Genomic DNA, 26,526 nt, shown 5'->3' with positions numbered 1-26,526 from the left:
AGGTCTGTAAAAGTAGTTTTCTGCTGGTCACAACATGAAAAGCTCTTCTTGTGGCTAAATTGACTTTTTTTGTTACTCATACCATCTACACATACTGCTGAGTAAAGGGTATTACTTAACATTATGCTAAATTTCAATTTTTTTTCTACATATTCACAAATAAATCTATTTCTGGATCCGCACATGGTTTCAAAAGGATCAGGACACTATGAGAACATTTACATATTGGCTCTTCCCCTGATCACAACAAATATCAGATTAAGCCTTTTTAAGTTGGGGCCAGTGGTGTGGCATGTACTGAAGTGAGTATACTCTTAATTTATATAATCTTTAGAAATAGGTAGACTCTTAATTTTAATGGCTATTTCCCCTTTTGAGATACAACTAAATACATCTAAATTAATTCCTCTTTTTTTTCTTGTACTATATGAATAATCGATCTACAACCTTAAAAATGCATCCATAAATCAAAGTACAGTTGAGATGAGAAAGTTCAAATGTAAAATAAAATAAGTTGTAAGTAGAAAAAATGAGGAACAACAATCGCATTTGTAATTACTTTGCCAATAACACTACTATTAATTTTCTGTCTTTTCATAAGCCTCACAATTAGCATCGAAGTGACAGCTCTGTCGCTGTATAGACGATCGTGCAATATCGCTTTGACTCCAACTCCCAGAATTCAATTTCAACGGCGAGCCAAAGGTTCAAACATGCATGCAGCACACTTTGTGCACGTTGGTACCTCCCTGAGCGAACGTAGCTCACTGTTGTGCAGGTGTTTTGCATAAGGGAGCCCCTCGCTTCTGCCTTTAGTGACAGACGCTACCTGAAGTCATGGCTGACCAGGTAGCTGCCATGTGTGAGCAGCTAATCAAAGCTGTGAATGCGATGATGGATGCAGAAACAAGCCAAATATACCGACTGGAGGCCCTAAAGGTAGCATCATCATTATGGGTTGCTAGTTAGCTGCCAGCTAGCCGAACTTGTCATTTATTGGAGCCGTTGTGAAAACAGAAAGAAATGTCTGTGTAGCTGGATAAGACGTTGTTTTAGCGGAGAGCAAGCAGTAGTAGCCCTGCTACAGCAGTGTGTTTACATTTAGTATGGTTGGCAGTGTTAGCAATGTTAATAGCTTGGGAGCTAACCGGTGTGTCATGGTTGTTCTCTCATCACCTTAGCCGCTGTCGCTTTCGTTCATTCATTCGTTGGCATGCTAACATCTGGTTTAATCTTGATAATCCCATTTAGGTTAATTAAAGGTAGAAATCCATTTAAAACGTAAAGTTACGTGACACTGATTAAAGCTGCGTTACACTCAGCGTTAACGGCTACTTGTTCAGTTATTTCAGTTGTTTTATTTGCTACAGCATCGATTGTTTTGTCTCTCCGACAGACGTTACACATTAACGGTTGAGTTAAGCAAATGTAACTTTAGTGTTATATCTTCACACTGGTGTATTTATGTCCTCTTTGTTTTTTTATCACAGTTTTGTGAAGAGTTTAAAGAGACAAGCTCCTTCTGTGTCCCATGTGGCATACAATTAGCCGACAAAGCACAGCCAGCTGTAGTGAGACACTTTGGTTTGCAAATCCTGGAACACGTCATCAAGTGAGTGTTATTATAAAATACCATCAGTAATGCCAAATCCCCCAATAAAAAGCTACATATTTTACCGGAAGTTTGTTTTTATTTTAGGTTCAGATGGAACAACATGCAGCAACAAGAGAAAGTCCAGATGAAGGAGTGCGCCATGCAGCTGTTGTCAAATGTAAGCAGATAAAATTATAAAACTCTTATGAATAGCATTATGGTTGACAAGATGCCAGAATTTTTAACTTTGATATATTGCCTTTAAAGACTAAGCAAAATTGATGCCCGTTTTGATACTATGGCAATAGAAGACATAGACAGCCAGTATTAAAATACTTATTTCAGTGGAAACTGCACACTTACTCCTGCACTCCTGGGGAAGTATACAGTATAACTGTAGATGTGACGTTTTTGAAAGCTTTTGTACTATTCAGTATTATTGATAATAAAATAACCAAGGCTGTATTGCAGTGACTTATGGCTCTTTGAAGTCTTACTTGGGAAAAATACCCCCCCCCCCCGAAAACCTTCTAAAAGAGAAATTTGGCCTCAGTTTGTTCCACCACATATACAAGAGGCTATAAATGTAAAGTTTAGTTGTCAACCTTTTTTTTAGTAGTTCCATTGTATGTGCAGAAGAGAGAACATGCAAGATACAGCGCTCAACAAATTTATTAGACCACCTGTCATATTTGTCTCAGAGACCATCCAGCATCATGAAGTGCTTTAATGCGGACTCTTTCATTTTCAGTGAGCTCTCCACGTTTTACCATGTTGAACAGGAATGAGGGATTTCAAACTGAATTCACCCAAATTTGAGCCGGCTCACTGGGCTTCTCTGAGAAGTCAGAAATGAATCAAGCATAACATTCAACCACTAAAACTCATTTTTCTGTTCAGGAATGCAAGTAAATAACTATAATTTGACATATTAATCAAGAAATATTAATGTGCTTTACTATTTTTTTCAGTTTTTTTTTTGTAAATCAGTTAATTTGAAAAGTTCATGAATAATAATAATAATTCCCCTTGAAGAGCCAATAATTTGGCTCTTCAGTTGTGCAGGGTTGAGTAACGCTGCTGTATTATTTAAAAAACAATCATATATTGAAAAGTACTGCAGTTTCGAACATTTTGCTAACTGGGATTAAAACATCTTATAATTGTCACATCTGTAGACCCTTCACTGATCCCTATTTTCTTCTCAGGGTACTCATTCCATCCTAGAGGAGGTGAGCCACATCAAAGACGTCTTGTCTCGAATCATAGTAGAAATGATAAAAAGAGAATGGCCTCAGCACTGGCCAGACATGCTGAAAGAGATGGAGGCTCTTACAAGTCAAGGGGTGAGTTAATTATATAATACAGGAAGCTGTATATCAGTTGTAACATTTTCCATCTACCTTGCCATTTGAAAACTGTTATATAACACCTGTCATGCAAATAAGGGCCAGTTCAGGATAAAGCATTTTGTGTCATTATGTCATGTCAGCTGTACCGCTGGTAGATCAGATAGTCACCTCTCAGGCACTAGCTCTCAAGCTAGCTAACTCTGAACATAAGCTACAACTGCCAGATCTGGTGGTTTTAAATGTTTCTTGTCAAAATAAAGTTGAAGCGAAATTCCCTCGTATCATTCATAGGAGGCACAGACAGAGCTGGTGATGTTGATCCTGTTAAGGCTGGCAGAGGATGTGATCACCTTCCAGACACTGCCCACACAGCGACGCAGAGACATCCAGCAGACGCTCACACAGAACATGGAGAGCATCTTCCAGTTCATGATGTCCATTCTGCAAGTCAATGTCAAAGAATATCGCAAACTGGTCTGTAAAAATGATTGTGTTTTGACATCTGTTTAACATAATATGTAGAGAAATAGTAAAAATAAACTGTTATGTGTTTATCTTTCACAGAAAGAGTTGCCTGGACGTGAACTACAGGTGAGAAACCTCTGCATCTCTCAACCTCTTACAAACTGAACTTTTTAATTTCTATTTCACTCTCTTTCCTGATTTTTACCCTTTGTCCTTCTATTTCACGCGTACACAGGCCAGAGCTCACTGTAGAGTTGCTGTGGCTACTCTAAACACACTGGCAGGCTACATAGACTGGGTGTCACTGGTGCACATTACTTCTGGAAACTGTCATCTGCTGGAGATCTTGTGTTTGCTGCTGAGTGAACCAGAGCTGCAGCTGGAGGCAGTAGAGTGCTTGCTCATTGCTATCAGCAGAAAGGTGAGTTACAAAAAGTGCTTAAGGGCTGTGGTTAAGCCATAATACTGACCCTGATATCTGTAAGGGGATTATACTCAGTCTGGTTCTTTTGGCAGAGATTTTCCACTCATTGTACCACATAAACCTGTCACCAGATTTAAATAGAATTCGTTTAGAATTGGGGTATCACTCACAATTCTGCACTGTGACTATATATTACACAGTTATGATAGCTTGATAGTCCTGAGCTGAAAGGTTTCACAAGACAAATCTAGAAATTTTGGTATTTTTCTTTTCATAAAGACCCCTTAAAATAAACTCATCTTCAGTTAAGACAAGTTAGGAAAACCATGTTCCATTAGGAGTACTTTGCCACTAAAGATTAAGAATTGAACAGAGGATGAGAGGCACAAAAACAAATCCTGGAGGCATGAGAACCACCACTTCTGAGTGAAATGTAAAGTTTTAATACACCTAATAAAGGTTGATAAGCTCAAGGAAAGTCAGATTTATTGCAGGATTTTGTGATATTCATTCAAGAAGACCTGAGATGTTTGACATGGATTACTGTGACTCTAAATACTTCAAAAGTATCACAACATGAAGGTCGTATAATCACATCTGCACTGTTATTTGATCCTGCAAAATATGATGAAAATACAATTAGGCAGTGCCATGGAAGGCTGTTAAACATTTCAATACTTTCATATTTTTTAACACCACATGTTTTAAAGCAACACAGTTCTGCTATTTGAGAATTGAGAAGCGTTAATAAAATTTGCTCTATCTCAGAAGACAGAAGCATTGGAGAAGAATACATCTTTAAAAACTGAAACATTATTGTTTTTGCACAGTTTATACCTGTGGATTTTAATCACCACCACCTCCTTAAAGGAGATCAAGACCCAGATTTTTAAAGAATTTTCAACCATTACAATTTATTTAATGAAAAATTTTACAGTTTGGACAACAGATGCAATTAAGCTAGGGACAGGATACAACAAAAATACAAAAAGCACTTTATTACAGAAGGACATGCATACATTTATCCAATTTTACTCGACAGCAAAGAAATTTGGTCATTTCTCATGGAATTTCCTTGTGATCTTAGCTTTGTTATCCAACGAGAAGGAAGTAAATAATTATATACTCTTAAAGGAAGTACTGGAATTTACTGGTTATCATATGACAACCTAAAAATACACATTTGAATTTGCTATATATAGAGTTTTTGCAACGTTTTTTCCTGGCACATATCCATGATCCACTGAAAAGAGCCTTTTGACTCACTTTTGTGTTTAGACAACTTGATAATGTTCCTTCTACAGTGTGCCAAGAAATTGTTTTTTGTTGCCATAATACTGAAACAGGAATTGATATTGTTAGATTGTCAATAGTTTCATAGTTGGGGCTTAAAATTCCAGTATTGTGACATCCTTATTGCTACAATATTACCATAGTTTAGAGATATAAGTCACAAATTTGATTCTGAAATTAGGATGATCATCTGATAGTTTCTAATTAACTAAACTTAGTATTTAAAGTTACTATTGGTCCTTAGTTCAGAACAGGACCCATTAACCAATTTAATTGTCTCTCAGGGTTTTTAATTGATTCTCATCCAGGTGATGTTTCCTGATAAATGATACACTTATTTAAAGGTTTGTGCAGCTGCTGTGCGCTTCTACAAAGACTTCCTCTGTTATTACAGCATTGAAGATTACATGACTCATGCTGCAATTTGCTTAGAACCTTAGTGGATATTTGCATGAAAAAACCATAATGGTAAGCCCTTTTTAATTATTGGTGCTTTTGCTGCAGGGCAAGCTGGAGGATAGAAAGCCATTCATGTTGCTGTTTGATGATGTGGCCATTCACTACATACTTTCTGCAGCAAAGTGAGTACAACCGCATCAATTTATTATACCCCACAACAGGCCTCAACCAGTTATTGAATGTTCTCTTGTCTGTGTGGCTGCAGGTCAGCAGATGGACTGGCGATATGTAAGAAATCTCCTGAATCACAGTGAGTATTGTGACACTTCTTGTCTTTTATGCTGCAGGAGGGAAGACACAAAAATACTAACTGTATCTTTCATGTGTTGGATATATTCTAAAAGATCTCAGTTCAGGCAATACATAGTTTTCGAAGATTTTTTATGGCACGTTGTCATCGAAAGAACAATTGACAGAGGAGGTTCCTCACCATTTAACTTCTTTAAACATCATCAATTTCACTTACTGTAGGGAGAAAATTACTTTAACACTTATAACTTTGAGATAGAAGGGGATGAATACTTAAAATTTAGTGTCTTCTATGACCATATAATCAATCATCGTATGTCTCAATGCTTCTGTAGACAAAACTAGTTTGCCTGTTTTTCTTGTCACTTACTCTGCTGTAATATCCCTGTCATTATTAGTTTTTGGCCATATTCAAAATTTAAATACAAAAATGTTGATCCATAATAAATCCTAATCAAATAAAGGTAATTTAAAGAAGCTACAACTTAAAGCTCTGTATCTTTTCAGAGCTATGGAGGTGGTGGAGCGGAGTTATATCTTCCTGAAGAGGCTGTGTCAGGTCCTGTGTGCTCTGGGAGGCCAGCTCTGCTCATTAGTGGTGAGTTCATACTTTTTTAATTAACTATTAACAGCATTTTCTTTTCAGGTTGTGATTGATACTTTGAGAGGCTGGTGCCTTGACTTAATATCGCTTTATTGTGCCTTTTTTTAAATTGTTTTTACTCTTTTTTTTTTTCATTGTTTATGTTAAAGATGTTTAAAAGATTTCAAATGTGCCACTGTGTAAATTTGTTAGAAATGGCATGTACAAGCACTTCTTTTGGTATACCTGATCAACTGCTTATTAAAACAAATATCTAACCAGCATATCACATGGCAGCAACCAATGCATTTAGGTATGCAGACGTGGTTGAAAAAGATCAGCTGATGCTCAAAACATTGCACTAGAATGGGAAAGCAACTTTAAATGTTCCATGGTTGTTGGTGCCAGACAGGCTGGTCTGAGTATTTCACAAACTGCTGATCTACTGGGATTCACACAACCATCTCTACAATTTACAGAGAATGATCCAAGAAAGAGAACATTTCCAGTGAGCAGCAGTTCTCTGGGCCAAAATGTCCCGTCGATAGCCGAGGTCAGGGGAGAATGGCCGGACTGGTTCGAGCTGATAGAGAGGCAACAATAACTTAACTACTCATCAGTGCTGTAGTATTCAGAAGAGCATCTCTGAACATGACAAACATTTAAGCAGATGGGCTACAGCAGCAGAAGACCACACTGGTTGCAGCTAAGAACAGGAAAACGAGGCAGCAATTGACATATGTGCTCCAACATTGGACAAGAGAAGAAAGAAATATGTTGCCTCGTCTGATGAGTCTCCATTTCTCTTGCAACAGTGATGGGGTCTAAATTTGACGTAAGCAACATAACAGCCTGCCAGACCACAAACAGCACATTTAAAGAAGCTTAAAGCACCTTTCTTTCCTATTCTGATGCTCAGTTTGAACTTAAGCAGATCATCTTGACCCTGTCTACATGCATAAATGCACTGGCTGCTGCCATGTGATTGGCGGATTAGATAATTGTTTGAAAGAGCAGCTGAACAGGTGTACTTAATGAAGTGGCCAGTGAGTGTATGCACACAAAAATTGCATGAAGAAGTAGACAGTAATGTGTTTTTCTTTTTCTCGTTATTGATCAGTAGAAATATGTTGTCATTTGTTCCTCAGGGTTCAGACGTAGAGGTGGAGACACCTGCAAATCTCAGCAAATACATGGAGGCAGTTTTAGCCTTTACTACACATTCCAGTCAGGTGAGATGATACGGAAATGTTGCTTAAACTTTCACTGTAAACTCCTTGAAGTCCCTGTGAGGTGATAAAAATTCTGCAATCTAGGTTTATTGTATGACAGGCCACTGTGTTACATCTCTAAGTTTATAAAACTAAACTTCAACGCCATGAAAGCTGAGGCGGGCATATCTGCTCAGGGATGCTGTAGGCGTGTCGTTGAATGCCCCAAAGCCACGCCCACTCATGAGAAAGCTAATCCTCTCTGTTTAAGAAAAAGATACTGCTTTGTTACAACTCTGTTTTCCAACAGAGAAACAATTGCATTTATGTAACACCATACAGATGGTTTAGAGCTATAGAGTCTCTGTTTCATTTTCTTATCCTGCAACTCATCAGGAATTCCTAACATCCTGTTTTTGAGGTATGTGAGGTATATGAGACATCTTTGTTGTTAAATGGCTGCATTAAACACTCCATTCCCTGATGCTGCTCTCCAGAATAAGTCTTCAATGATGATTAGCATTAGAGGCTTTTATTGTGACGACTTGGCAGGAATAGAATGTGTCTATCATCAGATACTTGGCTAAACTGTAGCAATGCTAGGCTCACAGACAGGATATATTTGCTGCTTTGAGAGATACAAAGCCACTCTTTTAATCATCCATGATTAAAGAAAAGTGAAATATGGATCACAACACACCTTCAGCAGGTAAGATGATTGATCTGGTTCAAGTGAAAAATAGACAAGCACTCCAGCAATTAGCCTGCCCCCTGACCTTTGGGTGAAATATCACCAGATCTAACAGATCTGTCACAGAGCTCTCCATTGTGATGCTTTGAACACTCAGTAGGCCACTGTACACTATACATTTAGCAAATTAACTCACAATAAACAAAAACAACATTTAACTGAAAATTAATTTTCAATGAAGGCATTAACATTGGCTAACAGCAGACTGTATTGAGATGAACTGCTCAGTGATTTTATATTGTTGCAGCATTAGGGAGGTGAGGTAAATCCCCATAGCTCCTGGTGACATTGTGGGCTGCTATATTTGCCCTGGCCAAATTAAACCTAGCTACGAAAGAGGTGAACGACTTTCTTACAGTCTAAATCCAATATTCAGTCAGTCACATTTCAGGGTTTTCACATGTTTATAGCTACCTTATTTCAACATATCTAGTGTGTTTAGACATCAATTTTGGATTTCACTTTATAGGGACTTTAATTGACTGCTCTTGAAGCATAATATGTTTTTGTGACGTTGCTGTCTTTGTCCCCTTTTATTTTTTGTGTAGTTTTTAAAGTCCTCCACTCTGGCCACTTGGCTGGCTTTGTTCAGACACGAGACTCTGTCCAAAAACGTGGTTGTTGTGGAGATGGCGATCAAATACCTCAAAGTGTCTATGATCAACTTAGTCAAGGTGAGATAGTGCTGCAAGTGTAACCACTCAAGGGAATCTGAAATAGTGATACTCAAGGTTTTGTTGTTCTCTGCAGACTGGTTTTCCATCGAGAGATGATAACCCAAGCTGTGTGTACTCCCGTGTGGACTTCGACAGTGATGAAGACTTCAATTCATTCTTCAGTTGTGAGTTTTATGGCCATTCACTTCAGATAATCGCTATTCAGTTCACCCTTTAATTTTTTTCATGGTGTTCTTGCTTTACAGCTTTTCGAGGGCAGCAGGGGGAGGTGGTGAGATGTGCATGTCGCATTGTTCCTCTGGAGGCTTTCCAGATTGCAGCAGAATGGTTGCAGTATCAAATTGCCAGCCCTATTGATACCGGGGATACCACTTGTAAGTTGTATCACTTATTCCTGGCATCATATCAGAGAGAGATGGTAAATTATCTGGAGAGAGATGGTAAATTATCTGGAGAGATGTGTTTTGGGTCTCTTGTTTGATTTTTGTGTGCATTTATGGTGCATCAGGTTGATTAAACTTGCAGCAGTACGGAGGTAATTCAAGTTTGGGAACAATCCTAATTGGTTAGATTTATATGTTAGCGCAAGCCCTGCAGCCCATCGTAGTTAAACATACTCAGGCTTGAGGAGAAATGTGCATGAGGGAAAATAGTTTTTTTTTTTTTTTTAACCTCTCAGTTCAAGGACTTTATACATTTTTCTTAATTTATACCTCTGTATCTCACAGCTAAGACAGCTGAGGGCCTGTGCTCCCTCCTGTCTCCATCTGTGGTCCAGTGGGATGCAATGACTGTCTTCATGGAGTGTATGGTCACGCAGATCTTCAGGAATCTGGAGGAGGAGGTAACAAGGGCAGCTTTAGCAAAAGAGGGTGTTTTAAAAATGTTTTGTATTATAACGTGAGGCTTTACTCTTTTTTTGTGTAGAAGTTGCCCATCGATCAGGGCATGGAATTGCTGCAGGCTGTGCTGAACTATGAAACCAAAGATCCGCTCATCTTGTCTTGTGTGCTCTCCAACATCTCTGCCCTCTTCTTATTTGTCACACGAAGGCCACAGTTTTTTCCACAGGTCCTCTACAAGGTCAGCAGTGTCATTTGTGGCTTCTACATGTTATGTTCATCTATCATGCATGCTTTCCTTGTATTTGCCTGCAAACATATGGAAAAACATAATTAAAAGCAGTTTCATGATAGGTAGATGTGTTGATTGGGATTCCTGGAGAATGGTCAAGCTGAAGACCGTACATTTCTGACGGCCATTCTCACATACATTCATATCAGACTATATATATATATATATATCTCAGACATCAAGTGCTATAATTAGCAACTATAATGTATTTCCAGTGTTAGATTATTTTTAAAAATCTGTCTCTCAGAACTATCACTATGACAGCCATATTTTACACAGGACTTTTCACTTTGTAGGAGATAGGTGTAAGATTTAAGCTATAACTAAAGCCGACATTGAAACTATTTTCACCGGTGCAACACCTTAAATGTTAGTAAAGCATAAACTTTGTTGTAAGTAAGGACTTACGCTCCAACTAGGCTACGTTTGAACTTAAGCACAGTTGGTGCAACCCATAGTAGAGGTCTAATCAAGGATTAAATCATGCATAGATCCATTTTAGAAGTAGAAACACCAACAGTAGCTTGCTTTAGCTCTGTGAGCTTTAGCTAAAAAAGTTTAGCTAAAGCTAACATAGTTACGTTAGCTTTGTAATTAACTTTACTACATAAGCCAATGTAGGTAAGTTAGTTTTAGCAACATAAGCTTTTGCAAACATAGCTAATTTAGGTACGTAGCTAACATATCAACGTATCTTACATAGCTAATTTGTGAGCTTAGCTTTAGCTTTGTAGCTCCGTAAAGTAAGCTTTAGCAAAACAAGTGAACATGGCTAAAGCTAATGAAGCTATGTAGATAACACATCTGGGTATCTTACATGGCTGCTTTGTGAGCTTAGCTTTAACTGCATAGCTATATAGCCCTGTTATCTGTAGCTAAGTTAGCTTTAGCAATGTGAGTTTTAGCAAATATATCTAAAGCTAATTTACGGAGGATTTTACACCTTATAAAATCCAATCTAGACCTGTATTTTCATGGCTAACTAACTGAGCTACGTAAGCTACGCTGTATATGTTTAAATGTTTTTATGGAGCATGAGCTTTTCCTGTAAGCAGACAACTTGGCTTTATTGAACATTTTGTAATCAGGTTTTGCAGGTGAGGTTTTTGACTTTAAACTTTTGGTATCATAACCCTTACTTTAAACCTTACCCTAACCCTGAATGGAAGTTTGTTCTGGTTTTATTTAGAAAGTTTTAGTGTGTATTTTTGTTCTGAGATATATTTCGTCTCAGATGAACGGTCTGTGAGAGTGGTGTTAGAAAGAAGTGGTCTTGCAGCCAGACTGTCTTGGATTCCTGTGAATTTGTGGGAAGAATTCAACTTCAAATTATGGTCAAACCTAATGAAAAATAGTCCAGTAATCGCGTTGAAGTACTTTCTTTTATTACAGAATGTTTTCTTTTTTTTTAATTAAATTTCCTTTAAAAAGTTCAGCTCATCACATCATTAGCACATTATTCCTGCCTTTTATGTGACATTATATTGCTAAACTCTTGTCCTAACAGCTATTTAAAGCCATCACATTTGAGATTGGTCAGGACAATAAGGTAAGGAGCCCCTTTAAGACCAAAAATGTACATTTTGACTCCTCTTTCATGTCCAAAGACCAAAAACAAATCTTCATTTGACACCTGTAGGCACCTCGAACCCGAGCTGTGAAGAATGTGAGGAGACATGCTTGTTCCTCCATCATAAAAATTTGCCGGGATTACCCACACATTCTCTTGGTAAATATCTATAATACCTCAATAAACCGAATGTGTACCTGCTGTTTAGATAGGTGTTTAGTAAATGTATGTTTTTTTTCCTCCACAGCCTAGCTTTGAGATGTTTTACAATCACGTGAAGAAAATGTTCTCCAGTGATGCAGGGCTCACTTACTTGGAGAAATGTTCACTAATGGAGGCTCTGGTGCACATCAGTAACCAGTTTAAAGACTTTGCAAAGCAGAAGGCCTTTCTGGACGAGCTAATGGCCTCAGTGGTTGCAGAGTGGACCTCAGAAGACATGAGACAGTATGTTGAAATCTTTTGTCCCTCTAATTAGATAAGATTTCATTTAGTGTAAGGACTAAAAGTGAACTTATATCCTGTCTTTGTGTTTCAGTGTGCTATGGGATCCTGCTGTATTCCTGTCCTTTGTTGGAGCAGATCAGGTGGTCAGTGATCAAAGTAAAGATCCAGACACAGCAGGCCTGAATAGGGGGCGGGTAAGTGTGTATAAGTAAACTTTAGCCAGAAAAATCAACTAGAATGGCTGAAAGTGCTCTGTTTGTTTATTCATTCAACAATTCTCCTTTGACCTTTCTCTAGATTAGCTTCTGTGTATATGCCATGCTGGCAGTGGTAAAGAAATCCCGTTGGCCTGCAGACCTGGAGGAAGCAAAGGCTGGAGGCTTTGTTGTGGGCTACACCCTGTCTGGAGCTCCCATCTACAGAAATCCCTGCACTGCCATGTTTCTGGCTCTGCTGCCCAACCTCCTGGCTCTGATCAGGTATACCTACTCTATGCCAACAGTGTACCTAAAGATACTCCTTTTCATAACAAATCTTGGCAATCTTCAGCCACGTTACCAGTTTAAGAAACAAAAAAACTTAGGAGAATAATGTCTCCAAATGGGGCCGTGATATGGGTAAAGTGTTAGTGACATTAAACAAGAGCTAAGCAAGACCTAAGATATGCAGCAGCTGAAAAAATAAAATGTGTAACCTGTAATTAAGGTGTGATCCAATGCTAAAGTGCTTCACACATGTATTAGGTATCATTGCCAGAAGGGGCAGATTTCACTAGTTACAAAAGCTCAGAATGTATTTAAATAGAAGGTAAATTCCCTTACTCATCCATTGATTTTTATCTCCATAAACTCTGTGTCAGTGACTTTATTCTCTTAATCATTAGTTTAAAGTTTCCTAAAGAAAGAAAGATATTTAATCTGCAAATTATGGTCAAAATCAACAGTAAATTTACGAATTAGGCAGGGTCAGGCCAGAGATAAATGTAGTCTTACAGCTTGTGTTTGTGTCAAGTTGTTACAAGCATTCCTGTAAATATACTGGCCTGTATGCAGTTCACGTTACTGAAGAATATCTCTAGAGGGAATACTTGAGAGCTCAGGCTGAATACGACCAACAGATGAGTCCAACATTTTCCTCATTGCACGGGCGTAACAGCCCTTGTGTTTTGCTTTAATTGGTGACTGTGTTAACTGGTGACTTCGATCCAAATGTGTTCATAGATGTTGTCATTACAACAGCTGTTGAAAATAAAAACAGTCCTTGTGAATAATTCTCTGTTCAGTTTGTTTTGTCAAACTGCTCTCATTAGATTGTATTTAATGAAAACAAAGGACAAAAACATCTACTAATCCAATTGCAGCCATGTATATGCTAGGCCAAAAGTCAGTAGTTTTACACGGTTAATCGTTATACCGATACACTCATCCTAAGATAGATGATCAACCTAAGTTGATTATTTTTTAAGGTATTTGAACATCAAACTGTAAAAGAGAATTTATCTTTCCAATGTTTGTCTCTGTGGAGTGACTATAAGGCTGGAGATACTTGCTCTGAGCTATTATTATAGTTGCAATGCCCTCCCCATGTCAGTCTGATGCATCACCTGTGCACTACAATGATTTATTTAGAAGTTTGGAAATGTTTCAAAAGACTCAATTGTGATGTCATTATTAGGGATGGGGGTCGAAATGCATCCGGTTCTGTATTTTTCTAATACCCGAAAATCAATAATGTTTTAGCTTATCGATACTGCTATCAAGTCTCATAGGCTCTGTGACGTAACGTCATTTTAAGATGCAACTGGTGGAAAAAAATGCATCAGTACTTTCAAGGGGAACGTAAACTAAAAGCACATCAGTATTGTCCATCAACAGAGTGTTGTACCTTCATCTGTTGGCTTAAGGAAAAATGCTTCCGCCTGCAAATCACATGCAATCATATCCCTGTGCTGGGAGTAATACAGTAGACACTCATTTCACTCTCTTCGGCTGATTCAAGACAGTTTTCTTCGTCAGCTGCTCAAATAAATGCTGAAAAGTGCTCCCAAACTTTGTAGCAAGTCTTGTTTGTTAAAAGTATTAATCCAGTGTAGAAATCTGTTGTGGAATCGGCAGAATTTAAGTTGATTAGCAAACTTCAGGATCTAGAGGATGGAGAATATGATGCGTTCAGGTAACTTCAGTAAATTTGATGACAATACTCTATATTTTATGATATGTTTAAATGTCACATAAAAATAGGATACCCCCTTTGGAGTCTAGACACTAGTGGTCGTGGTGATGGAAAGAGTAGGATAAGATGAAGAGCGGACTTAACCCAGATACTAATGATAAAACTTAGAGATGGAGATGAAAGGATGCAGGATGCATGGAGCTGGACCTGACCTCAGATGAGATAGAATGGAGGTAGCTGGGGTGGAGGAGGGCTGCAGCAGTTGCACTGAAACAACAGACTAACTGTAGAGGAGAGGAGAATAGTTTTTGAAACATGAGAGCAGCAGGGTGATTGGATCAAGAGAAGTTGTGGCAGAAAAGGATTGGCTCAGAATTTTAGTGAGTAGATGCTCATACCAGCTGACTACCAGAGGAGGAAACGTAGAAAAGGGTGAGTGATTATTAATGAATGAAAGAATGAATGGAAATAAATGGTCTTCCTGCTTAAACTTGTGCTAAGCTTCATATCTGATAAAGAAATTTTATTTGTGGCCCTCATAATAAAAAACAAAGTATAATTAGCAAGAACTCATCCTGTTTTCATCAGCTGCTGTAATAACCACACCCACCAGGTAATACCATGTCTAATAAACCAATATACCAGGAGCATAATATCCATGTACAGAGGAAAATGTAGAAACAAAAGACAGACTGTGTTCTATTGGTCATCAGCCTGAGCTGATCTGCTGTTACTGCCAATTATTGATGTTAACATTTTGCAAGTTCTGATCTTAGAATTCACATGACAGCAACCTCCTTAGGTGTCTCCATGTTTGTTGTTTACATTCTACATGTGAGGTAGTTGTTTCTGCCTAAGCTAACTGGTGTTCCCTCAAGTGGTGTCCTCAAGTAACACGTGCCCTGGCAGGGAAGTAAAAGAAAACTTAATATTCTTCTTGCTGCTGTGTTCACTCTCACATCCTCTCAGTCGCTTCACCACCTCCTGCCACACATGTGCATACTGCATCTTGTGTCTGCCTCGCATTCATTTTTGAGGACTTGCATGACAGGCATCATGCATTCCCATGTGCTTAGTTAAAAGAAAGTATATCTCTGCCCTAAGCTATAGAGTCAGGCTACCTGTTTTCTACGTAGATACAAGGACAGCCAGTCAGCCCGGATACAGATATGACAACAAATATCTATTTTGTCTGTCAAATATGGTAAAAGAAAAAGCCAGATGATAATTTACAAAATGCAGAAGTCATTAAAAGCAAATGATAGATGACTGTGTCAACATCAGACATGATCTTTAGATGTTTAAAAGGGTTACCAGTATGTCTAATGTTGTCTCATTAGTCATTCCTGCTTATTTGTGACAACTCTGTTTTCATTACTCCTCACGTCAGGACTCACAACAGTCTCTTCCTGCCAGAGAACATGGCTCGCCTCAGTGAAACCTTCTCCAGAGCCCACGAGGTGATGGATGCAGAGAAGAATGTTGTTCTTGGTAAAAAAAAAAGAGCTTCATACCTGTATATGTGTCTTGGTTTTAGTAAGCCATCATCTGAAAGTAATGTGTTTTAACCTTAATTTTCTCTTTCTCCAGGTCTTTCTCAGCATCTTCTGGATATTTATGATGCTCCTGTGTACAGATCCAACCTGGAGCGTATGCAGGGATTTTTCACCACACTTTATGACAACTGGTAACATTAGTTCTTGCACTCTTTCCCTTTTTTAAGAGTGTCTATGTAACAGTTTGTTGTAAAATAAATTAAACCTTCTTTTTTGCTTTCTCTACTCACATAGCTTCCATGTCCTGGGAAATGTCGGGCCAGCTCTGCAGCAGGACTTCTACACCATCGAGAGGTTGGCTGAAGAAATAACCGGCTCTGTTTTTGTCTCCCTTGATCACGTGCCTGACCACAGACTTCGCCCAATGATTCATATCCTTTACTTGCTTTCGTTTGATTTGCATGCTTGTCCTTTTGCCATGCATTACTGTGTTTATTTTTTTACACTCCTTTGTGCACATTATTTTCTCAAAAGCCTTTTGAAGGTTACTCTCCACGAACCAAGCTGTTTCTTCATGTTAACATCTGTTTTCTTTAACTTTTGGTACGTGTGTTTCTGAAGCAGCTGGTGCTATCATGTCCTCAGGAGTACTACAACAGTCTACTCTGCCCCCTTCTGGGCCCTATGTTCACCTACATGCAGCAGGTAAGGACTGTCACCCGCCCAATGCAGTAACACTTAACACTCTCACCATTCACAGTCCACTCACTCGGTGGTTGTTGTTGCCAAGTCTCAGAGCTTTCTTGTGTTTCCGTCTACAGAGACTCAACGGCAAATGGCAGGTCATCAACCAGAGGACCTCAGTAAAGTAAGTTAAAGGTTACTGTTTTGCAGTTTTTGGTTTTATGGAGATTTTGAAGATTGTCTGTGGTTCAGGAGTAGCTCGACACTAACAACACGACACTTGCAGTCCACGTTCTGGACTCGTCTGTGTCTGGTGGCTCTTGATCCACTGACTCCAGCCTTAGTCCACTCCTCATGAATTTTGCCTAAGTTCTTGAGTCTGCTTTGTTTAACAATTCTCTGGAGGCTGAGCTCATCCCTGTTGCTTGTACACCTTTTATTACCAGTGAACTTTCCATGAATATGCTTTGATAAAGCCTCTGAGAACAGCCTGCCCTTTTAGCGGTGACCCTCTGTGGCTTGCCAGTTATTATCTTCTGGACAATTGTCAAGTCAGCAGTCTTCCCCATGATTTCAGTTGTGTGCCCCAACTTTGCTAGGAATTTTTACTGCCAGCTTTCTTATATTTTTTAAAGATTTATTTATGAGCATTTTTTGCCTTTATTGATAGAGGAGGACAGTGGATAGAGTTGGGGAGAGACATGCAGGGAAGGGCCACAGGCGGGCCCGCATTACATGGGGCACGCATTAAACCACCAGGCCCCCTGTGCAACTTCTTTTTTTTTTTTTTTTAACTTTTCATGTATAGTTTTCAGATAGAACAAAATTGCAGGTACAGTAAACAAAACAAAACAAAAAAAACAAGTGGGTCCAAACTTAAGTGCAATAAAATAGCCTCATTAAAATGAGATGTACAAAAACTTGTATGTAAACTATGTATTTATATGCATACACTCATATACATACCCATACTGACATACATGCACATGTGACAGTTATCAAAACACCAGTAAACATTAATTGGCTAAATAAATGTTCCATTTTTCCCACTGTTTCTCTCCAAGATCTTTTTGAAGTCATATAGAATAAGTCATCTGTTCCAAAGGATGCAACTGTTTTACAATGCTAACAAAGAGACCAGCTGTTTGACAATTTTTCTCTAACCAGCACTTTGTAATGGCTGAGACCATCAGGAAAATACCTGTGCCCTTTCCTATGAAATTTGTGAAGTTGTGGTTTGTGTGAACACAGCAGGAAATATTCTTGAAAATTCTTGGCGAGTGAGTAGATGGAAATGATGATGTTGGTATTCTGTAACTGCTGTGATCTTTGCGTATGTGATGAGGCTGCTTCCTGCTACTTTTCTGCTGAATGTGTTCTTCTAAACACTTGTGTCTTATAATATGTAGTGTTGGAATAAAGACAAACTCTCATCATAGGGTTGACCTCTACTTCATCTGTCTTGCGGACATCCTATTAACATCATGGTTTGACTTTAGAACCCCTCTCCTTATCCATCTTGTAAACAAGTAACTGATAGATTTCAGATGCTGCCTCCTTATAGGTCTTGATTTATTTAGGAGTGTGAGTGTGAAAGTTGCATCTGTTTGATTCTTTGATAGCTCATCATTTCTAAGCTACAAACAGAACATATGAACATACTGGTAACCTGTTTGTTTTTCTTTTCAGTGATGAGGATGAGGAGGTTTTGTGCCATGAAAGCCAGGTGACACAGGAGATGTTAGAGGAGCAGCTAGTGCGTCTGATCACCAGGGAGGTACTGGATCTCCTCAGTAAGTTTCTCAAACTGCACTAATTTCTATAAAAGCTTAGTCATTTCTCTGCAAAGACACAAGTTTTATTAGTTGACATTACAAACATTAGTTTGTAATGTCAGTGCCTTAAAATGATCACCCATGGTTTGCTTTAACAGAACATAGTGAGTCAGGGATTTGGCTGTGAAAAAACTAACTGTATAGACCAGCCAGTTTGGCTCAGTATATAAGATTAGGTTATCTTCATTACATTAATGTTTGTTGTTTGATATCCACATCTAAATTCAATAAAGCATACAGTGAAGCACATGGCTTATGTTTTTTACTGCTTATGCACTTTATCCTTCTAAAATTATATTTTTGTCAGCTACACAAGCTCAAAACTGTTGTAGAAAGCATTAGGAAAAGACAGATTCCAGCCATAACTTTACATTGAGCGGATACTCAACACTTCGATGAGATGATGCATCTGTTTAATAGGGTGGTAATTAAGATTTCAAATTAAAATGATACCTAAATGCGCATTGTTTGGGATTTTTGTGATACAGCACATTGCTGCATGATCTGCTCTTACTCTTCTAGTGTAAACTTATTCTAGGGCTTTAATATTTCTGTTTTTCCTTTTCTTATAGTTGTGTGTTGTATCTCAAGAAAAGCACCTGAACCAGCAGCAAATAAGGAGGAAGTAGATGGTATGAGTCGAATTCAAAATGTGTATCATAAAATCTCACTTGTTTTGTGACGAGCATCTCATCATGTTTGTTCAAATGTGCTCTCATAGATGAAGACATGGTGATGGATTCGGTACAGACGGCACCTCCTGCTCAACCCACAGAGGAGCTGACAGAGCTGGGGAAATGCCTGATGAAGCACGAGGTTGGCCTAGGACTCATCACATAAAATTTAAAAGGAAACTTATGTCCTCTTTATTTATCATCATTTTCTCTCCTCCCTTTACTCAGAACATCTACATGAGTCTTTTGACTCTCTCCTTCACCTCATTGTCATGGAAGGACACTTTAAACTGTCACCGCACTGCTTCCATGGTCTGCTGGACACTCCTGCAACAGGTAGAGCACTTGATAAGCAATAGTTCAGTATAGCCTGGTTTATAAATTAATCCGTGTCAAAACCCTCTTTCAAAGGAAAACACTGGCCATTTTTTATTTTTAATGAAATTTATAGAAAATACAAAATCCAACTGTGTTACAGTTGGTCACTGAGTACTCTCTGATTTTCCTTACAATTCAGTACTTAGATTTTTTAAAGGCTAAAATTTCCTGAAAGAGCTTAAAAATGATAATACATGTTCTAGGTGCCTTTCACAGCACTCAAGGTCAGTTTAGTTGAAAGTAAAAATAAAAATACGTCAAAAAGATCAATAAAAATAATAGAAAATGAAATATTGTGTAGGCTAATAAATAATTGGTCTCATCAGTTTTAAAAGATGAGTTTTGAGATGGGATTTGAAATCGGAGAGTCAGTGTTACTGACATTTTGTGGGAGGGGCTTCCAGAGGTGGGTTTGGGAGCGAAAGAAGGCTTTACATCTCATGGTGGTCAAGTGCCCAGATGGTACAGTGAGATGGATGGAAGACAGCCTGAGAGTGTGGGAGGGTATACTGATATGCAGGAGTTCAGAAAAATATTGAGGAGTGATGTTTTGGTTGACCTTAAAGGTGAGGTGCAGAATCTTAAAAACAATGCAGTAGTTTTGACCGGGAGCCAGTGAAGCAGCTGAAGGACAGCAGGCAGAGATTTGATTAATGGGCTTGGTTCCTGATGATGTGAGTGACAAAAGTTGGACTTTAGGAAGGGATCTAAATGCTTAACTTGTAACTCTTTAGTAAGACTTGATAAAATAAGAATAAAGAATGCACTTTATTTTTAGACCAATCTTGACCTTAAAGCAGTTAGAATTGTTCTTTTTCAAAGAGCATTTTGAAGTCTCTCTCTCCCTGATTTCTTACACTTTTCATGGCCCTGCCTACTTCAAATGGCATAAAGCCAAAAAAGGGAAAGTGAATTCACTGGGCTTTTAGTACATGTCATTTTGAAATGTGTAAATTCTTAAGTAAACCTTTAATTTACTGCAGGGTGTCTGTAAGGTTTTAAGTATTCAAAGTGGATAAATCAATTTAGAAAATATTAAGGCTCTTAAAAAGTCTTAAATGCAAGGCTATGAGGGCGTAGTTGTTCTACTTTTGAGTTTTGATTTAGTGCAAAACTTGTAAATAGGTAAGTCTAGATTATGGTATGATTACTGTTTGGTGGTTTAAGTAGAAAAATGAGACGCTCCATCACCTGCTGCTGTATGGTATTAAACCAATGTCTTTTTTCACATATTCCAATCTCAAAATGATCCAAGAAAGGTCAATTTCCATACTACAAAAAGAAATGCCAGTAACATTTTCTCTTCAATGTTTTCACATTATTACCGTAACTGAACAAAACATTTACCGTAACTGTGTTGCTAACATAACAGGTTAGAAAGTGAAGATGTGAAAGTGACTTAAAACGTGTGAAGAGGCTCTTAAAATAAGTATTAAAAAGTAATAAACTTAGTGACAGAGTTTCTGTGTGAACCCTGCACTGATGTAGTAATCCCTCTATAATATGCTATTTTGCCTTTCATATAGCTCTCCTAGGCTGATATAATAAAAATGTGAGTGGCTGTGATCTGTTTCTATTTGGATTGTGGTCATATTTTGATATGAACATTTAAAGTTACTTATAGTGTCTCTGTCCTAAGCGAATGTTATTAATAAATATTCAATGTTATAAGTGATTAACCAGCTCTAGTGTCAGTTCCGCTCAAATAGGCAGCTTTACATTATTATTAGCGATGTCTGCAAGACAGCTAATAGACTACTAATGAGAGTGCATTCTGCTGGGCAAGACATGGCGTATTTAATAGTTCAAGTGCATTTTTCTGCTTTTTTGAAATTACAACAGATATTAACAGAAAATACAATGCTAAGACATAACGGTAGTTTAAGTCAAAGGCCCAAACTGCTTGTTAAGGATAAAGTTGGCAGTAAAATAGTTTTATTTTCAACATGTTTCCAAGTTTCCTTCCACACTGTCTCCATCTCTTCAGGTGGTGGGGGGAAATCTTCTTCCAGAGGCAGTCATATGGTTTTACACCAGCGTCCTTCAAGGCCTTCAGATCCACGGGCAGCATGAGGTCTGCAACTTTGCCCTCATTCAACTGGCGATGCTTATCTATGACAATCTGGTGAGTTTAATGGCAATCTCTGCCAATAGGCTCTGTGCTCTTTATCTTGGCCATTTCTCTCCTTTTTGTTCCCTATAAATTATGTAACACTATGCTATTAATTATTTTCCCTGCAAGTTCATCAGAATGAGTAAACGTTTTGTGATTTTTTTTTTTGTCTATAGATGTCATCAAAATTGAAAAAACAAGCCATCTACAAATTGTGTTTTACACAGCATACATTTCAAATCCAAAACATATTGATTTTACAGCTGTATATATATTATATGCCACGGTTTGTTTTTTTTTTCTGTTTTTTGACTTGCTTTATAATTGATATTAAATATTCTAATCTGATATCCTGTTATCCTTTGACTTCAGAGGTAATGTCTAATTTCTTTAATCTGCATGCTTTCATATATACTCATTTGTCTCTTTATGTTAGCGCCCTCGCTACATGGAGCTGCGAGTGGTGATGACACAGATCCCAAACATCAATGTTGAGGCTCTGGACCAGTACGATCACAGGCTCATGGACCCCAATGGGCCCCAGAAGGTCGCACAGAAGAAGAGAAAAGACCAGTTTAAGAAGCTCATTGCAGGAACTATTGGGGTAATGCCACATTCGTCCACTAGAGAGCAGCACTCTTCTGCTGTACCAAACTGCAGCTGTAGAGGGACGCTGGCTCAATAATGCAAGTCATTACTCAGCAGTGTGATTCTGGCTGCGCTGTAAATCTTCTGCGCTCTGCAGAAAACAAACTTGCAGCAGCTCAACAGGACTGCACAGTCTAATGAAAATCACTCTGGTAGATGTTGGACATTTTGTTATTTAACCTCTCTTCTCTCTGCAGAAAGCTCTGTGCCAGCAGTTCAGGAAGGAGGTCCATATCCGGAATCTTCCGTCGCTCTTTAAAAGGCCAAAGCCTGACAAAGATATAACGGACACTGAAGCACTGGGCTTGGCAGCTCTCTTCTCTCCAGAGAATAACACCCTTTAGGAAGACACTGTGGGTCTAATGGACTTCATTCTGACTGAAGGCGTGATAGCCAGGCCTGAGAGTGAGGAGTTCAGCAGGGTTTCCTTCACTTATTATCTGCCAGCAGGGGCAGTGCGGTGCTACCTAACATATCAGTCAACACTTCCTGTTTTCAATAGATTTAGATCTTTTATTTAAAACCTAACGGCACCTCTAATACACTAAATGAATTATCTTTCTTTGAGTGTTACAGGCCAGTATCACACTCTAAAATCATTTTATACATTTCTTTTCCATTCCCTGGCCCATAGAAATAAAAGCCATGGTGATACTTTGAATTAAAGAATTATCAGCTTCTCTGTCGGAGACATTCAGAATGTAGACTTGCCATATCTGTGCAACCCTTATTTCATGGTCACCAAAAATAACCTTTATTTTGATCATTCCTTTATGAAGTTGTTTCTCCTGCTTTAGTTTATGGGCAAAATTTGTCCATTTAAGAAACAAGAGTCAAACTGAGACCCAAACTGAGTTTTGTATTTTAAACATACAAGAAGGAGTTTTTAATTGGGTATGAAACAGACTAACATCAGTAATGAGGTTTTTCACGATCCACACAACAAACAGGCGAGTGGTGACTGTTTATATATGACGCTGATTTGAATGTCTGTTACAGTGGCCACAAGGCCTGTGGCCTGCAAAGCAATTTACAGTACACCAATATAACCTTTGTGTACATTTTCCTCTGCTGAGATTTGCAGACAGTTTTACTTTATAAAGTTGAAGAAAGGATGAAAATCTTCTTTAGAGAATATATAGTATGTTGTGGACAGTAGTGACAAAGATATAGAGTGTGCTGCTTTGTCGACTGAGGCTGCCAAAATCCACTCAATATAGAGTCCTTCACCTTAGCTTCAACAAAGAAAAACGCAGTACTACTACCAAATCCAAACAAGTAACCCAGTAGAGAAGGTAGGAGTGTGTTGCTTGTTGAGATTTCTTGGACCAAATGTTTTTATTAATTTCAAGTGCTTGCATGAGAATTTTTTTTAAATTTAACCTTTGTTTATCCTGATGAAGACCTGTTGAGATCCAGATCTCTTTTACAATAGTGACCTGGCCAAGAGGTCAGCAGTGCACAACTGATAAATAATTTATATTTAAGAGTTAAGTGTTGACAGATATGTTGTGTGACCACAGTGCTGCTGTCAGGGCTGATATACTCAACAGCCACTTCATTAGGTAGACCTCTTCAACTGCTCATTAAAGTAAATGTCTTATCAGCCAGTCACATGGTAGCACCAGTGCACTTAGTTATGTCGATATAACCTCTAGTTTAAGGCGAATGTCAGAGTTGGGATGACGGTTGATTTAAGGCCGTGCTGTGATTGTTGATGGTCTGGAAAGCTTTTGTGTTTATGCCCAGTTCTGCCCCTACCATCTGAATTTCATTGAAGCCACTGAGACTCAACAGGCCAGGTTTTTCCAATCTTGTTTTGTCCAAATATGGTGAGCCTTTGTGAATTTTAGCCTCAGTTTCTTGTAGGAGTGGCATCTGATGTGGTCTCAGCAGATCATCCTGACCATGTCTACATTTCTAAATGCTATGTGATTGGCTGATTAGACATTTGAATTAATAAGCAGTTGAATCGGTATACCCAATGAAGTTACCAGTGGGTGTAAATCCCAGGTCAAGACAAAAAGGAATGCTTAAATCTTGGTGCACTTTTCTCTATTTACCAAAACTTTGTGTTGACTGGATAAGCTTATATGCAGGTTCTGATTGTGGGAGAAGTGGTAATGGTACCTCAGTTGCGATGTTCCCTACGATGAGGTGAAGAAACTATAGGGAAAATTACTCTAAGGGAGAGCAGCCACATTGTTTTTTTTCTTTAATGATTACAGTAGATTAAAATATGAACATCAGTTGTCCACCATGCAGATATTGCACAGTATTTAAGGGCAATGGTTGTTTGTATTTTGTCCTTCATATCAGCACAGTCTTGTGTTGTAAATGAGTTGTATAATTCAGAGCACATATCATACATTAAATAAAAGCCACATTTAGTGCCAAAACACTCACTGTAAACTTTGACAAACTTGACCAGATAATTGTATCTGAGACAAAGCTAAAATAGGGTCAACGATGATTATCTAAGGGTCGACTTAACCAACCAACCAGTAGCTCAATACAAGTTTATCTGTTTTCTAGTTGTACAGCTGTGACGCTGTTCTGTTTTTGTGTCTTTTTCTGTGTTTGTACTGGTATTTCCAGCAGTGAGAAAAGGTGAACAAGCACTACATTCCTCCATAGTCCAAAAGATCGCTTAAAAATGTAATCTATTGGAGATACCAGGTAGAGAGTTCTTATGCGTTGTGTAGATTCAGACCAAAATTAATTAGAGGTATTTTAATGTAAGGAGAGCTCAGAAAAAAAAGCATACAGATGGGCTTGAAGTTCAGATACTTCTTTTTAAGTAAAGTTTTTGTTTGGATCATTTATACCCAAGAAGAGGAACCATTATAAAACTTCTAGTGAATTAATTTCATTGTGTTTAGGAAATGTTTGTTCACACGTGGCCATTTAAAAAAAAATGCTTGTTCAACACTAAAATGCTGTACAAAAGAGAAAATAGTCTTCTAAAAAATGCAGTGTGGTTTCTATTTTGTTGTTTTTAAATAAAAATGTAAACTTCATTTCATTTTGTCAGTTTCTTGAATGTCTGTTCAGAAAGCTTAATGTGTTTAGTATTTGTTCCATGCAGACTTCTTGTTTTTATAAATAAATCATGGTCGATATCATTTGGCTTTTTATGACCAAAAAATACATTAAAATCCTCAATGCCAACGTGAAAATATTTCTGCCAAGTAATGTCAATAAAATAAAATTGTGTAAGGTACAATATGTCATTGCATAAATATTCACCCCTGTTTTGATTGACTGAACTGATTCAACAGAGGTCCAGTCAATTGGTGCAAGTAGTCTTACAGTGAAATGGGATCACCTTAGTGCAGTGAATGTGTAAAGACACCTTTGTCTGGAATGTCCAGTCACTGGTTAATTAGTATTCCTTGCTACTATTACACCATGAAGACAAAAGAACACTCCAAACAATTCAGAAAAATATCAGTCAGGGTATGGATGCAAAAGTATTTCCAAGGTACTGAACATCCCCCATAGTTAGTTAAATCCATCATCAAGAAATGGAGGGAATATGGCACATGGGGAAATCAGGCTGAGTGGCAATGCAAGAAGCAGCAGACTAGAGAGATAGGCCACTAAGACACCTATGACTACTCCGAAGGAGTTATAAGCTTCAGCAGCTGAGATGGGAGAGACTCTGCATACAACAACTGTTGTCCGGGTTCTTCACCAGTCAAAGTTTTATGGGAGAGTGGCAAAGAGAAAGCTGCTGTTCAAGACAACTCATTAAATCTTGACTAAAGTTTGGCAAAAGGACTCCTTAGTCAAGAGGAAGAAAGTCAGACAAGACACTATGTTTGGCAGACATCAAACATGATAAGTCACCACAAACACACCATCCCCATTGTGAAGCACAGTGGTGGCAGCATCATGCTGTGGGGATGCTTCTCAGCAGCCGGCTCTGTAAGGCTTGTAAAGGGAGGAGGTTAAATGAAAGCGGCAAAATACAGGAAAATCCTGAAGGATAATCTTATTTAGTCTGCAAGAGAACTACGGTTGGGAGCAGATTTATTTCCCAACAAGACAATGACCCAAAACACACAGGTAAAGCCACACATGAATGATTTAAAGACAACAAGGTGAATAATCTGGAGAGGCTGAGTCAAAGCCCAGACCTTAACCCAGTAAATTGAATTTGCTGCTGGACTTGGAAAAAGGCTGTTTGCATCTGATCACCGTGCAACCTGACTGAGCTTGAGCAGTTTTGCAAAAAACAGCAGAGTAAAATTGCAGTAAGATGTGCAAGACCTATCCATACAGACTCAGTGCTGTGATTGCAACTAAAGGTGA

At 38.3% G+C, this 26,526-nt stretch overlaps 1 protein-coding gene across 1 annotated transcript; it reads left to right on the top strand.

Moving 5' to 3' along the window:
* Positions 1-747: 747 nt before the first annotated feature.
* LOC121511388 (exportin-5) lies at positions 748-24,601 on the top strand. The gene is made up of 33 exons (XM_041790046.1): positions 748-939; positions 1,491-1,612; positions 1,700-1,772; positions 2,803-2,940; positions 3,238-3,420; positions 3,511-3,537; positions 3,647-3,832; positions 5,633-5,709; positions 5,793-5,837; positions 6,344-6,434; positions 7,568-7,651; positions 8,930-9,055; positions 9,132-9,222; positions 9,304-9,432; positions 9,787-9,902; positions 9,986-10,141; positions 11,700-11,741; positions 11,832-11,921; positions 12,010-12,209; positions 12,301-12,403; positions 12,507-12,688; positions 15,772-15,872; positions 15,972-16,068; positions 16,172-16,308; positions 16,485-16,582; positions 16,699-16,745; positions 18,251-18,354; positions 18,969-19,028; positions 19,118-19,212; positions 19,299-19,406; positions 21,436-21,573; positions 21,998-22,165; positions 22,407-24,601. The coding sequence occupies exons 1-33, from the start codon at positions 838-840 to the stop codon at positions 22,551-22,553; spliced, it is 3,663 nt and encodes a 1,220-aa protein (XP_041645980.1). The 5' UTR covers positions 748-837; the 3' UTR covers positions 22,554-24,601.
* The last annotated feature ends 1,925 nt before the right edge of the window (positions 24,602-26,526 follow it).

The sequence above is a fragment of the Cheilinus undulatus genome, linkage group 6 (genome assembly GCF_018320785.1).
Source record: "Cheilinus undulatus linkage group 6, ASM1832078v1, whole genome shotgun sequence".
Lineage (NCBI taxonomy): Eukaryota > Metazoa > Chordata > Actinopteri > Labriformes > Labridae > Cheilinus > Cheilinus undulatus.
This window is presented reverse-complemented; position numbering and strand designations above follow the sequence as displayed.

Bases quoted from the DNA above. Each gene is read 5' to 3' on its own strand.
- LOC121511388 (XM_041790046.1), top strand. From the start codon at position 838: ATGGCTGACCAGGTAGCTGCCATGTGTGAGCAGCTAATCAAAGCTGTG. The intron at 1,773-2,802 runs GTAAGCAGATAA...TTTTCTTCTCAG, and splicing joins CCATGCAGCTGTTGTCAAAT to GGTACTCATTCCATCCTAGA. The intron at 12,210-12,300 runs GTATGTTGAAAT...TTTGTGTTTCAG, and splicing joins ACCTCAGAAGACATGAGACA to TGTGCTATGGGATCCTGCTG.